Genomic DNA, 19,047 nt, shown 5'->3' with positions numbered 1-19,047 from the left:
AAAACAAAAGTACAAAGTTTTTAGGTTCAATTTTTGTACATTTAGAAGGCATTTGTGATGACATAAGTTTATGCTCATAATTTAAAAAAATATTTAATAGGTCGCCAAAAATTGTGTAGGTTGATATTACCTTTACGTAAGAGCGTCTGCTACATCATCTTTTGTCTTTGAATGACAAAATAAGTTCTCCAAACATGATAAAAGTAAAAAATTGCATTAGTCACCTCTCAGGTCCAATGCTTTATAAATTTTGTCCAAGCCAATCCTCCCCTCCCCCCAATCCTTGAGGTTCAGGTTAACATCCATATTATAGCAAACATTAAAGCATTTTCTCCAACAGAGAAATTAATAAGTTGTTACACATCAAATTGGAATTTTATATTTTATTTTTTCCATCACATTTCTACAAACACACACAATATATTTGAAGATTGTGCGCACAGCAGAAAAATACATACAATATTTTTATTTTCACAAAATACCACAATATCAGACAACTGCAACAGAAAGGTGGTCAAATGCCTGGTCGCTCTTTGTTTTACAAGCGGTTGCTTTGATTTTACAAATCAGGTTGAGTCTCTTTTTTTTTATTTATTTATTTTTTTACAGGAAACATGACGAGTCGAAGCTAAAAATGTTTGAAATGATTTAGCTTGGGTTTCTCCAAATAACATCTAAAACAACATGCAGTTCTCTTTTTGATCCAAACAGGGCAGAAAAAAAACGGGTATATTTGAACCTCTTAGTGGTCACTGCTCACTGAGAGAAACCTTTCACCAATTACAAACACAGAAATGAAAAGTAAATGAGCAGATCAGCTCCCCACACTAATCACTGAAGACATGCCACTAGCGGATGAAGCAACACAAACCATGTACAGCAAAGCCTGTACTCGGCAAATCTGTAAATCAGAAGCTGCCTGCAGTCACACCTTTTCATCAGGCATGATGATGTCCCTGTTGAGCCCTCGCTTGTCTTTAATGTTCCCAAAGGAGAAAGAAAACATCCCCCCGGCGGTCCCCTCTGCCCGTTTCCCCTCTCTGCCGTCCCCTCTCACGCCTCCCTGCTCGCAGTCTGCGGGACTGCCGGGCAGCAGGTTGGGCGTGGAGGGCGCTGAGGTGGTGGCTCCCCAAATGTACAACGTTTCCCCCTCCGGGCACGGAGGGAGGCCCTTGCTCAGGAAGCTGGGGCTGGGGCTGGCAGAGGACGGTAGGGTGCGCTGACTCCCGTTCAGCCAGCCGGAGGTGTGATCCGTCGAGCTCTTCCGTGAGTTTCCGGAGGAGCGGAAGGTGGAGGAGCGGTAGTTGTAGGTTCTCCAGCCGGGGCGTTTCTGCTGATGGCAGTGGCACCTCAGGATCCGGATGAAGGCCAGCTTGAACTCGCGGCTGTAGCAGGGGTAGATAATGGGATTCAAGCAGCTGTTGAAGTAGCCCAGCCAGAAGATGACTTTGAAGAGGGTCTCAGGTGGCCGCAGATGCACATTAAAGGACCCTGAGGACAACAGATAAAAAAAAGATGGATAAGTGGAAAACGGCAGACTGTTTTGTTTTATTCTCTACAGGCCAATCTTTTCTTCAAAAAGAACCTCAAAATAAATAATGACTCAGTGTTTTGGTTATTCAACATAAACATGCTGTTTTTATTGGTCTTAAATGAGTCAGGCCAGTCCCAAGCTTCTGTACACTTGGTGATAAAATCAGAGATACAACACGGTCTTGTGCTCATGTTGACAATTCGGTGAATTATGGTCAAACTGCACTCCTCCAGTTCACATAAACCACTCCAACAAGGCTTTAGTTTTACAGCATGATCATATTTATTTTTTTATAATACTATCCCTAAGAATATTGTCGCTTTTAGAAAACGAAGTAAACCAAAAACATCACACATTTTTTGTTGAAATGCTTACAAAGGAAGAGTCCAGAGATTCATTTTATACATTTTTTTTGTGCTAAAACTGACACTTAAATGAGGGAAGAACTTTTATTCTAACCCTCTTTGACTGGACATGCTGAGCCTAGATTATTTCAAATGACAAAATGCAATTATAGAAATATGTTGTTGTTCTCCTTTTTATTTTATGATGCCAGACATCCACCAGACATTCTCATTTCCTCTTTCTTTTGATCATATTTTCCCAGCTCAACTAAACCGGTCACCTCTTAGATTCTTTTAGTTGAGACAGGCTGAGCAGGTTGCTCAGTTTTCTCTGCACTTGTGTCGCTTTAGCAGACAAATCAAAATGAGGTAGACGATTTATTTTAAAATGTTCAAATAAGCTTGATTTTTATTATACACCAACAGAGCACCATGCTGATCTGCACCATGCCGTGGCGCAGTGATGCAGCAAGTGATAGAAAAAGCAGCCTTTATCAATTATTAGTGAATAAACTATACAGCAGATTTCCGTACATTTTTGTATGGCAATTTTTCTGCATTAAATTCTTTTTGTTGGTTTCATGTATAATTATTTTTTTCTAAAAAAAAAACAAAAAAAAACAACAACTCAATTTTGTGTTTTTATCAACCGTAAACCATTTTTCTCAAAATAAACTAAAACAAATCAATCCATGTAACTAATCTAAGTATAATAATACGTGTTTCACATATTTTATAGTCAGTTTTCTGTGATTCGTTTTATTACTACAATCTTAACGCGAGTCTGTGATGATATTAGTGAAGTTATAGTCTGTGATGATATTAGTGAAGTTATAGGTGCAGACACAAAGCAATTTATGTATCAGAAAGTGAAAAGTAAGAATTGTTAAAGAGTGTGAATAAATAAATTTGACTGAAGAATAACACAAACTGTTAATATGAGAAGACATAACTTATTAAATAGGATAAAAACATGACTGGACTGCGTGTAACTAACTCTTGGTTTCATGTTGAGGATTGAATGTCATATTTATCCAACAGGTGGCAGCATTGATTGAAACATTTTGCTCAGAGTGAATCAAAACATCACCACTACCAAACATTAACCATCAAAAGACCGATTCTGTGTTTAGAAATACCTTTTATAAACGGGTTATGTGCTTATCTAAATAAAAGATTGATGCAGTCTTGGATTCCTCTTTAATTCTGTGGGAGAGTTTTATTTCCTTGAGATGCAATCATTAAATGAAATGGTAGGCTTTAGGGAGAGGTTACGAAGCTTAAAGGGCAGCAACACACTTCTGCCTTCCACACACAAACCAACACAGGTTAATGTGGCGTGCAACGCTCAGGAAGACGGTCCTGAGCGCAACGTATCGAGGTAGGCTTATAATGTTTCAAAATTAATGACTTCTGCACTTGCATCAATCTACACTTGATGATACTCGTCGCCCAGATGCGGCTGAGATTTAATAGGCGAGAAAAACAGGCAAAAGTGCGGAGGAGATAAGAGGAAGTAGATGAAACAAAGTCCATTAATACGCACAGCAAGAGCAGGATTAGTGTGAAACAAAGAGAGACATTATGTGTTCGCATGCAGGCAGATGTGAAGAGTTCTTAAATTAAAGCGACCCACGTTCTTACATTAATATCATGCTCCCGGAGAGGCTGAAGATGCATCGTAATTTCAGGATTTCAAGTGTGAAATTAGTTCTGGTAATGTATGACAGACGGGGTGGAGGCACCTCGGTTTGACTTTTATAGGAGCGCCGGAAAGATGGCTTGAGTGATTCCTTGCAGTTCTGCATGTTTTATATTTCACTGACACGTGTTGAATGATGAAGGCGGGGGGTCCGCACACACATGCTTGGATGATAATCCCATAAACAAAATAAAATCTCTACCTTGAGTGTTTCTGAGGCTTAGATGAACCAGATAGAGTTGTCTTGGCCTCCTGAGCTGCCAGCGTCTTTTCTAAGCAGCTGGTATTTTCACATGATTTTTTTTTTCTTCCCATTTCTGGAAACCCACTTAAATGTGACTGCATGACTGTGTGAGTGACGAGGACGACTGGGATACAGGGTATGCCTCTGCAGAGAGAGCATGTCTTTATCCATCTTGGTTTAGGCAGCAGATCCTGATGGATTCTGACAGTGATGAGTGCTTTCATCGCAAGCCCTAAAGGATCGAGTGTTAAAGGAAACTCTTTTCATTGCTTCTTAAGAGCATTTGATGTGTGATTTCAGAGATCAATTTTTCCAGACCGGTGTGTTGGCTACAACCATTTAGCTTCTCGTTTACTCAACAAGGCAGGAAATTAACCCAAATTCGCCTGTAGTGGTTCTAATGAGGTGTGCAGTGGAGCCAAATGACCCAAACAACTATAGAGCAAATGATTTTTCAACACTTAAACGTGGAACCTCCTACCAGCCCAAAGGAGCTTAAATCAGATTGATAAAGTCTCAGTGTTAGTTTATGAAAGCACAAACAAAAAACTGTCAAATATTCTGCAGAGGGGACTAAAACTTGTCACCCATATTCTGAGGCCTTGGTCCTCGACACGGCTGTCACAGGTTTGAGTCCCGGCCTGTTGGCCCGTCTTCCCTCTGACTCACAACCCGCTGTCCAGTCTGTCCGCTGTCAAATAAGTCACTAAAGCTGAAAATAAAACATAAAAAAAAAAAAATGTTTATTCTATTTTATTTTGCTAAAGTTAATGTATTAAAATAAAAGCCATAACAAAGCTATTTACTAGGATAACTACTTCGGCACGACACCGGCCAGAATAGAGTTGGATGTTAAATCATGCCCCTGCGAAAGCAAAACCGCGCCCCTGATGAGTTTTGAAAGACTCCAACTAAGTGGACGGAGCCAAGAGACGCTGAGAGCCACGGCCAAGCGAGGGGATGAGTGGAGGGGTGGGCCGGGCTGTGGTCAGGACGGAAGAAGCTCTGTTGCCAACTTGGCACTTTGTTGCAATAATTAGCAACTGTTCAGATAGCTCTCGCAACCCAAACACCATTATGAATGAAAAAGTAAAGTAAATGGATAAAAAAATTAACTGTGATTGACAAAATAAGCTCCCCATTAAAAAAACAATACATATATATTTTAATGGAAACAACTGAGTATTAATTATTAACAGCATTTATTTATTTAGTTTTAAATTGGGGATGCACTGATATTAAAATATTCTATCTCATGTCTGACATTAAAATTTAATCTGATGTCAATATCTAATAATATTATTGCTGCTATTTGCGATAACTGATGTCATACATATTTTACTATCCTTTCAACATCTTGGCGGGGGAAAAAATGACCACACTGCTGACTTCACCACTGCTTTTCTGCTTCAGTTCCCCAAAATCCTGTCCTGATCTGTAGCATGACTAAACAAACACCAATCTCTTCTCTCACTCTCCAGACAGAACGAGAAGACCGAAATAAATATTGTTTAATATTGGCCCAGTTTTATTTTGCTGTCATTATTTTGCCAGTTTTGCAGTCATTTTTTTATATACTGACATGATAAAAGAAATGACAGCAGTTTTAGTTGCGATATATCACGCATCCCTAGTTCGAATGAAACGGTTCTCCTTAAGTAGAAACAGTTGGTGGATGTAATAACTATGGTTTCAGCTTATTTTAGCAGTGGTAAAAAGAATTGTTTTTTGTTTGTTTAAATAAAAACAGATAAATTATGTTAAATATTTCAGTTTGACACATTTGTGGAACATAGTGAAGCTGCGCTAGATTTATTCAGGACTATTTTGCATGAGTTTCATTCTATCTCATGTCTGAATAAGAGGTAGAGCATTTTGAATTAAAGTTGATTGAAAGACTGAGATTTATTGTAAAATCCCTCTTCTTAATTTATTCAAACAAAGTGCAAAATAAATTTTCTCACAATTCAGACCAGTCAATCAGTCATAACTATTTCTACTAGGACACACACAAAAAAAATAGACGTTTGGTGCATTGCATATCTGTGCCTGATCAAATTCGTTAGACGTTATTTAGAAGGCAGACGCTTGTTTACATCGGTTGTCACGGTTTGTGATGCATTTCAAACTAAACACCAGCACTGCATCAACAAGGCAAGGAGATCAAGAGGGATTTGTTCTGCCAGACAGGATTGCGTGAAGGTGCAGATTTTTTGGGGAGGGATGAAAGATTTCTGGAGCGCAGCTGCATCTGTCTTCCTAAATCTGGCCTTCAAGCCAAAAGTGCAATCAGGGAAGCAAATAGTTTGACTATCAGGAGGGTAACTCACAACATGATGGTCATAAAAACCAACATTCAGAAACAATCAGTGTTTGTAGAGATGTGGCAACGCTCAGGAAGGGAATGTGTGCAGCGACAACTGGAGTTCACTAAACAGGCCTCGATTGCATTTTGGTACGACGTCGATACTATGAGAAACGTTCTCATTTAACATTGTGAAATTCAAATGAGCTTAACTTTTGTGTCCTAAGCTGTGCAACAGAGCACCGTCACATCAGCATTCTTTCTACAACTAAACAAGGAGATGGCATCGTGTTGAGGGTTTTTGTTTTCTTTCCAAAATAATCAGCAAAAGACCAGTAAGAACTAGGAGAAGTGCAGCGACAAAATCCTCCATTTAATGCCGTTCACAGCGGACAGCCATCAAACACACGTACTCCTAAGAGCAATTTACCGCTACCTTCGAGAAAACACCACGACAATACGGGAACAACTAAGCCAAAGTTAAGATCTTAATTTATAACAGACAGAGTAAAACATCCATCTGGCATTTCTTAGGAGAGACTAATGAATTTTTAAAAGAAAAGTTGTACCCGAAGTGATAATTGAAGAAGGTCCGTTTCTTATTAACGTAAGATGTTTCAACTTTTATTCTTCTGCCAAGTAAATCCATTAAACGTCCAAAGCATCAACTAACAGCATGTACTTTGATGCAGGTTGTCTTGAGCTTAACAAAACAAAAATCCGATGGTCGTTAAGAGCTTATGTTTTGATTCAAAAGTGGAGACAGCCTCTTAATTCCCTCATTTGCTGTTCGATTACAAACTACAAATTGACTAAAATGAATCCCACCCTATTTTCCAAGTAATAGTTCATGTTTGAAGCCTTTAAATGTACTTACTTGAAAGCATTAAGTTTACTTAAGACACTTTTATAAAAATGTGTCTGCTTCATAATCTTAATAAGGACCGTCAGTTTTGACAGATCAGACTGAAAGAAAACTGGAAATATTACTGGAAACATTATTGAAACATTTTACAACATATCCAGGCTTCTATAGCTGAAAGAAAATCCAAAGGATGAATGGATGGACATAAAATTGGTATTAATGTCACATGTGTTTTTCTTTGCTTATCCAGATCCGGAAAAAGCTTAATACCAGAACCCATACTTCTGTACTTCCTGCAGTTTTCTGGGCCTCTAGATAAGAATATGTGTTATCCTGCTGCTTAAGACAACAAATAATTAAAATATTTTTCAGTTACAGCTTGCATTATAGAGCAGAAGTATTTGTACTCAAAACCAGGGAACCAACGCATTAGATGAAAGCAAAGAGAGGCACTCTGAATCCTCACTTCATTTAAAAGCCTCTCAGATGGCCTGAGTCAAACACGGTCGTGCTACCTTCCTCCCGGGAGGAGCTAATAAAAATCTTGGCCTCTATAAAGAATAAAGAGGTGGGCCAAGGCCGTCACGTTCATGGATCTCCGTTACACAAGCATGGGGGGGATAAAGGGTAGTAAACACAGGATAACGGCAGAGTGGCCTGTAGCCACATTGGGAACATATTTGTTTGTTTAAGTTCCATGTGAACTCGCTCCATTTTTGTCCTTTCAGGAGTGTTTATGTTCAGAGCCTATAGTATAGGAGGATGCGATGGGCTTGTGCTGCGAGACAATGGTATAAATATACAGCAGATAACGGCGGGGGGTTTGATGTGGGTGGTGGTCTCGGGCTTTTCTGTTAAGAGGACCGCTCGCACCTCCTTCCTGAGGACAGGCGCACACACATCTCACTCCGAAACACAGGAACATCTTAACAAAACTCTGCATCCTGTTATTCTCACTAATTGGAAGGAGTGATGCCTATTCTCTGCCATGTGAAGCACACACACACACACACACACACACGCACACACACACACACACACACACACACACACACACACACACACACACCCCCACACACACACATACACACACACCCCCACACACACACACACACACACACACACACAAACAGAGTATGTCTTTCTATCCTCACAAAAGCTCTGCAATGACTTCCTTTCATTTTCATTAATTTCTATACCCTAAACGCAACCTAAACTCAAGTCACACCTTAACCTTAAACCTAAGCTCTAGTCTAAAAATAGAATATCTTCTTATTGGGCCCCTGGCTTTGGGCCCATACGGAGCTGTGGGTCCTCACACGTAGTACACGTGGAAAAATGGGCCTTACAAGGTGAGAAATGCTAAAAAACACACACACATACACACAAACTCACAAACTTCTCCCTCTGAAACTCACAAATCCTGTTTCATAACACCTATAAACATGATTAATGTGGCTCAGATTGAAAGCACTGCGGCCCTCGCACAGAGTTTTCAGTCAAACCGCAGTGTTGGGATAATTTTAGGAAGTCACACTGACAACCCAGAGACCCCTTGCCTTCACCTTCCTCCTGCCCCACAGACCCTACTGCTCTTCTCTGCCACCTTTTTCTTACATCGCTTTGACACGCTGCCCTCTCATTATTTTCCCTCTTCTAAAAAAAAAAAAAAAATCCCATCGGTACCCTTGGTGCACAGCTGATCATCAGCTCAATGAAAAACACATAAATTTCACGTTTTTCATAAAGGAAGATACGCGAGTGCTGGTTTCTGCCACATCTCGCGTTTGGACGGCACAGTTTACGGAGCCTTCGCGGGATATTTGTGCTCGCTCTGGGTGTTAAAGAAGAGCCGCATGGAAATATGTGTTAGGATGTAACACATGCAGCCCACAGATCATTCCTCTTTGTCTGAGCTGCGAGGATGAGGAAGGAGGGGGAAAAAAACCAACATTGAGATGCATGACAAATGTCTCCACTGATGGGTGTCTGTTCTGCAAATTAAGTATAATCTATAAAACTCTTAATGACTGCTGTTAAATCAGTGAGGGTAGAGTTTAACGGGGTGCATTAATGAGGATGAAATGGACATCATGAAGCTTTAGAGTTCCAAGTCATAGTAAATTGTTCCATGTTTATAAACTGAGCTGTTCTCTTGACAAAAATCTTCTGTTTATGAAGTTATTGAAACCACAGATGTCATGAGTCTTTCTGCTCTTGTCATTTGGACTGATTCACTGAAGGTGGGTTGCAAGAAAGAGGAGGGAACATGAATGCACTCGTCCATCACTGTAAGCAGCTACTTCTTGACTGAATGATTATTCAGCTATCATGATGACGAAACGTTCTTGGAGAAATCATAGCTCAAAAATGTGAACATGCATGAAGGAGATGAATTTTTCTTTCATGCTTCCCACTTTTAGTCTACTGACACAGCTGCACCCTTCCAGGCATTTTGTTGACTGTCGTAGGTAACGGACCAACACAAAGTGGTGCACGACTGCTGTCCAAATGTTTCGCGAACAACAAAAGCGGAACACGGTGGTGCGCGTTTGTTGTCGGCTCAACTGAGCCAGTCGTTGTTGCAACCACATTTTGCTGCAAACACCTTAAGATGTTTCGATCTTGTAGGAACTTCGACAAAAAAAATCTTCTTGGCGAAATAGCTGGAGCTCAGACAGTTTGGATGGAGAGCATCAGGTCTGGGATCGACTTCATCGAAATCATCCCATTGTAGATCTGGTTGGATGTATTAGGTTCTTATCCTGTTGGATAGGAAGTTTCCAGTCTGCTTCAGCCACTAGCAGGACTTTTTCCAGCATGTCCTTGTGTTCAGCTCCATCCATCTTCCCATCAGTCCCATCTGGAGGAAATCCATCCTGCTGTCTGATGCATGAGGTCGAGATGCTCTGGAGCAAGTTTTCATCCAGGTTGTCTATGTACATCGCTGCATTTGTCTTCCCCTCTATCTTGACTAGCCTGCCTCCTTAAATTGTGTAACTCTTGTATTTTAATATAACATGATATTTTTTTATTTAAAGCATTAAAGTAATTTATGCAATTTAAGAAATTTGTAGAATTTGTGAAGCGTTTTTTTTTTTTTATCTGGTAATTTACTTACAAAGAATGCTCATCATCGTATATAATCCTTACTGAAATAAACGTAAAAAAAGAGCTATAAATGTTTACCATGATGACATTAATGTATGTTTTTCAGAAAACATCCCCAACTGTTTAACATGAGGCTAGTCCTGAGATGGTCTTTGGAAAAAATAGGGGTTTAAAACAAAGTAAGACAAGTAAATAGAATTTATCTACAATATTTTTTTTTTATCTGTGGTTAAAAAAAAAATCTTGGTTTCATTTTTATTTAAACTAGAACTGAATAGAGCTGTATTTATAAATAACGGCATAATTAAACAATGGAAGCTCAGATGGAAATCTGTGTTTTTATGCTTACAAGGCCACCTAACTCAGCTTCTGATAGCTCGATAAAAAAAACTATTTTTTGCTCCTTTGAGAAACACTTGTTGGCTGAATGTCAGAAGTGATATGGCCACATACCAAAAATTTAAAAAATGAATAGAGGAAAGTTAGGAGGAAGTCGCTGGTAAAAAATTGGCAGACTGAACTTGTGCTTTAAAAAAAAAAAGATGAAAAACTGCTTAGATGCTGGTTGGAAAATAAAAATCTCGCATGAAAGAGGATAAAATCTCTTGGCCAGCAGGAGGTGGAGAATAAGTGCTGGGGGTAAGTTTTTAAAAATCCAAAATGCATTTTGTATTTGGACAACACCTTTTACAATTTTCGCTCTAAATTTTGGGAGCAATTGCCTTCAGAAAACACAAAATTGGAGTCCATTGTGTGCAACATCATCTGTGTATAAATCAACTTAAACTACAAAGGCCTCTCTCTGATGGACGTCAGAAAACATTAGTGAAGAAACGGCTTCATGAACACCAAAGAACCCTGTGGAAAGGTCAGGGGAGAGAGGTTCAAAACAAGAGTTAGATTATAAAACATTATCCAAAGCTTTGAGCATCTCACTGAGCACAGTTCAATGCAGCATCAAAAAATGGAAAGAGATTTTGTGACACCACAAACCTAAAAAAAAACAGGGCAGTTCATCTAAACCGACAGATCACATCAAAGGAGAGCATTAATCAGAGAATCAGCCAAGAGATCTGTGGCAGAGAGCCAAATGTCAGGTTGGTGAATCTGATGACAGGGCAAGTGTAAGTCATGCACTTCACAAATCTATCCTTCATCAAAAAGAGGATAAAGTCGTCATTACGCCTCAAAAAAAGTGGCGGCAACATCATGATGTCGGAAGCATTTTCTTCTACAAGTAGATGAAGATGGATTGAACTAAATAGAGGGCGATACGTTAAAAAAGCCTGTTAGAGACGGCAAAAGACCTGAGACTGGTTTCTGCTTCAACTGGTCAACGACCCCAAACATTAAGCCAGAGACACAATGGAAATGTTAGATCAAAACCTTTTAATGGCTTAGAATAACTTAAAGTCCAGACCTGAATCCAAAAAAAAAAAAGAAAAAAAATGGTCCAAATACTTGAAACTTATTGTTCACAGAATCTCTCCAGAGAGTTTGATCTGTTTTTGCACCAAAGAATTGGGGGGGAAAAAACAAACAAAAAAACAACTTCTGTCTCTATATGTGCAAAGCTGGCATACATATTTATAGACTGAGGTGGTTCTCAAGATTATTGACTCAGGGTACCTGAATACAAATATACCCAACATCTGCATGATTTGTATTTGCTAAAAAATAATATTTAAATTTGATAAAAATTTTTTGGCGTAATATAAAATGTCGGAAAGTTTTGCTAGGATATAAACATTCGTAGAAATGGTAACTGTACCAAAGCAGACACAACATTTATTGCTAAGAAACATAAAACTATTTTCTTTTAAAGCTTTTAAAGCTGCATCCTCAAGAGTTTATAAGGTTAATCTAAAAGAAACTACTTCTTGTCCATACTTTAGAGAACATATGTATAAAAGTAGATCAGAGCAGTTTGGAAAAGTTTCCTTTGCTTGTTGTTTTAGACACATTTTGTGTATAAAACTGCTTCTGACCTACAGAGCATTTGCTTCCAAAGCTTTTATTTACCTTGAACCACTGACTCTGAAGCTCCTCTTCATTAAAAGCAAACGGTACTGACAGGTTGTTTATTTTGAGGCATTTTCTTGTTCAATTTGTAATGTTTATTTCATGTTTTGAAATAATTTCTTAATGCTGGTGATCTAATATCAAGGAGCACATAAACATGTTTAAAGGCTGTTGAGGATAATCTGACATGCCAAGCCAAACAGCGGAGTAAAACCTCGTGGACTGTATGGCAAAGAAAATGTTAAGTGACTGCAGTTTCAAACAAGTAAATTTAGTTTTACTCCCATATAATTCCTCTCCATGGCGGTAATATAATTAGATTTTTTGATATACAGTATTTTCTTTTGCATACTAAGACACAGGAATGTGACGTAACCCAACGTTAAATCCGCGTTTGTTCTGAGACTGATTGGGTTTTTTCGGGGGGGGGTTGCTTTTGATCAGTAGTTGAAGGCTTGGAATACCGCTAACATTATAAGAAAACTTTGATCTATTTTCTTACCATCCTGACATAATTTGATTCAAGTTGAAAGCGTAAAAGGCAGCACAGAAGTTTTAAAACTCAGAACAAATGAGTCAACCCTGGTTGTCTGCTTGCCATTTATGTACAATAAACCATGGTATTTACAAAATCTGAGCCAGAAAGGGTAGATCAGTAATGACGGGGGAGGAAGAGAGGGGGGAGGGGGATCACATAGTTTGTCAAGCGGCACTCAGGGGTTGTGACCTTTCAGACCTAAGGTCACTGTAGCTCTGTCTGGAAGCACGCAGCTTTTACTTTCATCTGTGCAGTCTAAAAATCTACAGAGATGGACAAGAGGGAACCATGTCCAGCCTCACAGACAAAATCCCGAGAGAAATACGCGAACCAACCTGCACACAAACACACATTCAACCAAAGCATTTCATGCATGGCAATCACCCTGCCCCCCTCACACACACACACACACACACACACACACACACACGCGCACACACGTACGCACGTATGCACACACACTCTGTGAGCTGGAGCCCCCCGTCAGCACACGTCGCCTATCTGTGACAGCATGCAGTTGAAGAAAGCTGGGTTAATAACATGTGTGAAAACGGAAATCCCACACTGTGGGTGGAAGCTAACAAACGCTCAGGGAGCAACAGGAGAAGAGTGTCTGCCTGCGATCCTATCGGACTTGGAGAATTTTAATTCAGACCAAAGTCTCACCAAGAGACCTGAGGTGCACAGTCAAAGAGAAAAACAGTGACTAAAATGGGGAAAAAAAAATATAAAGAAAGTGTGCACCTCCTAAAAGATCCAGCTATGGCAGAGAGCTTCCAATGAAGATGAATTGCAAAGAGTTTCCTGTCAGGAAAGTTTTGAACTTGTCTGCTTTAAATGTGCATTAAGTAAAGAGGCACAGTGCTTTGTCTCAGTGTATCAGTATGCTACACATGGAGAAGACCGCAGCATTGGGTGAGGAGAGGGGCTCCTTGGCAGTTTGTCCCATGGTGTTACATAAATGGGGCCTTCCGGCTGACCCCTCTCTCTGGAAATCTACACTTTCAAGGCTCCTAAATCTGCAGCATCTCACCAAGAATACCTTCGAGCTACAATCTCTGCATCTTTGAGGATATGAGGCTTAAAGCCTGAGGCATGAACTCGCTCTCGTCTGACCACAGTAGACAAACACACAGAGGCAAATCTTCACAGAAGCAGTAATGCAGTGTCTTGAAAAACAAACAAGCTCGCAACACATTTTGTGACATTACAACGACTAATTTTTTTATATATTTCTTTAGAATTTTACTTGGTAGATCAACACAAGGCAGTGGCGAATTATAAAGTGGAAGGAAAACGAAACATGGTGACGGGGATCCAACTGAGCCACATGGAGAACGATTACTAAACTGCACACAGACAACAAACCGGAATATAAAAATAATGAATCCCAGAACGTAGAGTATCAAGCTATTTTTGTGACAACTTCCAGGAAGGCGCAATCACAGCAGGAATCCCAATGATCTTATGGAGATTGCAAAACTTAGCGTGCAGCGGTTTCCGCTCTCTTTTGCCTTTGCTCCCAAAAGCTGATTGCGGCGGACACGCATGGACGTCTTGCTGGCCGAGTAAAAAACAAACAAACTAGATCTTCGAAGATACCTTTGATCCAGAGTACGGCCTGCTATCTGTGTAACCAGAGACGGTATCTCAAAATAAGATTAGCTGCCCAAAAGTGTCCGTCGGATTTTCTGCAGTAAGAATTTGACTCAAAGATGCTCCAAGAAGAACCCTTAGGATAAAAACTATTTTTGTTTTAGTTTATTGTGATTTACTTTTTTATGTTTGGCTGCCAGTTGTTTTTTGTTTTTTATTAACAGCACACAAAGGCACATGTGGGACTAATAGGGGGTTGCTAAGTTTTGCAGTAGCTAATTTTCTTACCACACCTGCCATCCATATGCCAAATTGCGAGTCGATATCTATGGTTTGCCACTAGAGTCAGTAACGCCATTGGATCACCGTGAACGTGTTGTTCTCTGTTAGGTTTGAAAGCTAACTTGCTAATACTCCACGTATTATTATATAATACCAAACCTCACCAGGCAGGTCAGAAAGCAATAACTGACAGAAACTGTGAGATTTTGGATATGAATTCCTGATAATGTCTGACTTACTCATTGCGATTGCAATTAACAGTTTTCCTTGGCACTTATTGATAATTATTTATAACCAAACTAAGCCTAATGTTGCACAGTGGCATTTAGTAAAACTGTGCACTTTTATTCAGCTCCCCAAATAAGCTCCCATGAGGTTTTGTCCCTGGATTTTCCTCTATCCATCCCCCAGTGAACTGTGATGGCTTCCCCGCCCCTGCTGAATAAAAGAAATCCAACAGTATAATGCTGCCAGCACCATGTTTCGCCGTGGTGGTGGTGTGTTCTGGGTGAAGCTGTTTTTCCTCCTCATACAGTTATTTGTTATATGTTTGCTGTGTCCCCTACATGACTTGTGGCAAGCTTTAAATGGGACTTCTTTTGGCTTTCTTTTAACTTTCCTGCATTTATTTTCCCAGTATTTCATAAAATCCAGATGTGTGGAGTGCATGAATAATCTCTGCAGGTCCTCCACAGTTAACGTGAGCCTCTTGGCTATTTGTCCAAATAATGTTCTGCTTGTATTTATCCTCAGTTTAACACACACCGACAGAGAATTAGGTTAGTATTTTTGTCATTAGGTGACTTGTTAAGAATCAGTTCTGCTGGATGTGTGTAACTGTATTAGATTAAAATACAAACTCGTGCCACATCCTATATGCAAAAAATAGAGAAAAAGTGGGACCTTTTCTACCCAATTCATAAATATGTAGAAAAACTTGGTGGTTTTCTGACCTGCTCGCCACATTTTTCCTTTCTTACATTGCTTAATTCCATCTGCAGTTTCTGAAACAGACCCGCTAGTGTCTGTCACATCATGGATTCTCGTCGAGATCGACGAAAACTGAGCAGATCGGAGGCCACAACCGGATTAACTAAGGAAATACAGCAAAGATAACAGGAACTGTTTGGATAAGTTCAGTAGGAATTCCTCCTCAAATTCCTAAGTGTTTCATTACTTATTACGGTCCCTAAATTAAAACGAGTAGAATCTCATAAAGTCTTTGAGTTTGTAGACCGTGTCCCACAGTTTGTAGAAATATTAAGTCTCAACACAGCTGCTATCCTCTCTGTCTGCAAATCCTCCTATAATGTATCTATAGACAGAGATGCACTAATAAGGCTGTTTCTCCTGCTTAAACTGATTAGTCATTGTTATTGTCATAATATTATCCATATTTATGATATTTATGCACTACAGCATCAAATGACCCCCAACTTGATTTTATGGTGCTGAGGGGAAAAAAAATGCATGTAAGTACATGCTGCTGGTTTATATATGGACTGAAAATAGTGAGAAATCTAAGTCCTGATGCTTGGAACATGGAGGGGGGGATCAGATTTTTTCAGACCTGGTGATCTGAAAGCAGTGGGTTTATGGGGAAACATTTGTAATAAATTAGAATATTGCTGAAGTACATAAAAAAATGAATACAGAGATATTGGTTTAAGTACAGCTCATGCATTTAATACTTGTTTGGACTCTTTTAGCATGAATCACTGCCTCAGTGCGGAGTTTCCTGCATGTAAAGACTTTTTTCTTTCTCTTAATTTTCCAATAATATATTTGGACGCCTCATGTTGTGAACAGCTTCCACTAGTGGTTTGAACTGATAATAATTATATAATGTATGAATGTATATGTAACCTCTGAGTTTTACTAATTGAATCCAGTTACTAAAATGCGCTTTTGATGATATTCTGGTTTCTTAGGATACACTTGCATGTGCTTAATTTGGACATTTGTATATTTGTTTCTCTGATCTGTGTAGAGTTTCGTCGGGGCCCCCACAGCCTCAGGCTGGCCATGTTTTCATTATATATATATATATATATATATATTTATATATATATATATATATATATATATATATATATATATATATATATATATATATATATATGTATATATATATATAAACTTTTTAAATTATAGGATGTTCGGGATTGTGGGTGTACTTTTGCAAATGACTATAACATACCTGTCATCATAACAGAGTATAATGGAGCGCTTTGTTAGACGTGACCTGCTGAACCTACCTATAGGCAGGGCCAGAAAGAAAGGCAGCCAACATAGGACGAACATTCCGACCACAACTCCCAAAGTTTTAGCTGCCTTCTTCTCCCGGGAAAATTTCAGGAGCTTCACAGTGAGGGAGCTCCTGGCCTGGTGCGCACGGCCTTTTCCGGTGCCCGGTGCGCCGGGGTCCTCGTGCACCTGAGAGCCCTTGTGGATCCTGAGGGTCAGCTCGCTGGTGTTCATCCTTTCCCGCATCACGCCCGCCTCCAGGTTCTTCGTGGTCCTCTTGGCCACGATGTAAACGCGGCAGTACATGGCCAGGATGACGGCGAGCGGGATGTAGAAGGAGCCGAGAGAGGAGAAGAGCGCGTAAAACGGCTCCTCTGTGATGAGGCACACCGTGTCGTCTGGCGCCGGCGGCTGCTTCCAGCCGAACAGAGGTCCGATGGAGATGACCACCGAGAGCACCCAGACCCCGAGCATGGCCAGCAGAGCCCGCCTCTCCGTCACAATACCCGGGTACTGCAGCGGGTGGCTCACTCCGATGTAGCGGTCGATGGATATTACGCACAGGCTCATGATGGACGCCGTACAGCACAGCACGTCCAGCGCGGCCCAGATGTCACAGAAGATCCGGCCGAACACCCAGTAGTCCAGGATCTCCAGGGTGGCAGAAACCGGCAGCACCGTGGTGCCCAGCAGCAGGTCGGCCATGGCCAGGTTAAGGATGAAGTAGTTGGTGGGGGTCCGCAGGTGCCTGTTGCACACCACCGACAGAATGACGAGGATGTTGCCCACGATGGCAAACACGATGAAAGCCCCCAGGACCAAGCCGAGCAGGGCGGCGCGGGTGAGGTCCAGCTCGCCGAACCTGGTGTGGTTCGTCCTGGAGCTGTTGGTGGAGTTGACCTGCATAGAGTCCCACTCGAGGTCCGAGGAACCATTTTTCCACAAGTTTCTTACATCGTCAGTGCTCAAACTCATTTTGAGTCGCGACGTGCTCCATAGCAGGCTTTCTATCACTATAACTAAAGAGTCGGTGCTGCGCGCAAGTGCTCAAACTTCCCTACGTCCGCATGGTTCTTTCAAAAATCGCCGAAGCACGAGTCCACATCAGTCCATTGCGCAGCCGATCTGTTCGCAGGTCGTCCCTCTCCCTCCACATTCATGAGGTTTCAGCGGAGAAGTGAGGGCTGTGGCAGTCATCTCCAGCCTCCTCTCCTCCTCTCCCACACACAGCGCTGCCACAAACTGACCAAACATACCCAAAGCGAGCCGACAGAGTGCGCATGACGCACAGCACAAAGACAGTGACTCTTCATAATTGTAACCATGCAATCCAGTTAAAAAAAGTTTGTATGTTGCGGTGCGAATTATTTTTTTTTTTTGCGTTTTCAGGACAAAATTATTATTTATCGCAATAGCTTCGCGATTTTATAGCTAGACCTGAACAACTTGGCTGCCTTTATGCTATTAGTGACATGTACGGGAACACCCCTTTTCCCACCAGAAGATGTTGCCTAATTGAACAAATAAAGTGTTGCGTAAAAGGCGCATTTCCTCCCCCTTGCCTTCCCCATGGTCAATGGTTGCCTTGATGGCCTTGGTTGCATTCTTTAGCACAGCAAATTAACAAAAAACAAAGGCGAGCTGAAGTAACCTATTAGGAATAGAGCTGTGCTTTCAACTATTTTGTTTATTTACCTTCCTCCAAAAAGGAAAAACTGTCTCGGACAATTAATAAGACACAGTAACAGAAAATGGGGGAAAAAAAGAGATAACAATAATAATAATAATATAGATATTAATAATGAAGCATAGCTCCTTGCAGAAGTATTCACCCTGGTTTCACATTTCGTTAGATTAAAAGCAATCGACTGCAAACTTTTCGGCAAACTTCTCTACTACTTTTTTCATCTAGAGACTAACATTTTGACCCTTTTGTTCCAAAATAACAAAAGCTTAGCCAAACTGGCTAACCTGTAAATATGTATTTACTACATTGGAAACAATTCTCTAAAGTTTTAAAATCTCCTTCAGTCATTGGTACTGAATTTTAGATAAACACTCTCATTATTACTGTAATTTTAACTTATTCTAACTCCAACTTGTGGTTACAGCACAAACCTGCAGCGGCTTAAAGGATTCTGTGTTACAGTATTTCTGTTCAGAGTTGCAATACTTTTGATGAATAGAAAGAGAGTACATTTCAAAAATCCTCATTCAGGTTCAGCTCTGGACTTCATGGTGGTCAGCTTATGTGTGA

The 19,047-nt window shown here is 40.4% G+C and overlaps 1 protein-coding gene across 1 annotated transcript; it reads right to left on the bottom strand.

Annotated features, from left to right (window-relative positions):
- Positions 1 to 368: 368 nt before the first annotated feature.
- LOC106952495 (alpha-1A adrenergic receptor) lies at positions 369 to 18,266 on the bottom strand. The gene is made up of 2 exons (XM_015040639.1): positions 16,802 to 18,266; positions 369 to 1,491 (listed from the first exon to the last, which is right to left on the bottom strand). Exons 1-2 carry the CDS (start codon positions 17,763 to 17,765, stop codon positions 926 to 928), a joined length of 1,530 nt encoding a protein of 509 aa, XP_014896125.1. The 5' UTR covers positions 17,766 to 18,266; the 3' UTR covers positions 369 to 925.
- Between the last annotated feature and the right edge of the window lie 781 nt (positions 18,267 to 19,047).

This window comes from Poecilia latipinna, unplaced genomic scaffold (assembly GCF_001443285.1).
Source record: "Poecilia latipinna isolate Pla-1442-1.1 unplaced genomic scaffold, P_latipinna-1.0 Scaffold521, whole genome shotgun sequence".
Taxonomy (NCBI): domain Eukaryota; kingdom Metazoa; phylum Chordata; class Actinopteri; order Cyprinodontiformes; family Poeciliidae; genus Poecilia; species Poecilia latipinna.
The sequence above is the reverse complement of the archived record's forward strand: the minus strand, read 5'-3'. Positions and strand labels throughout refer to the sequence as shown.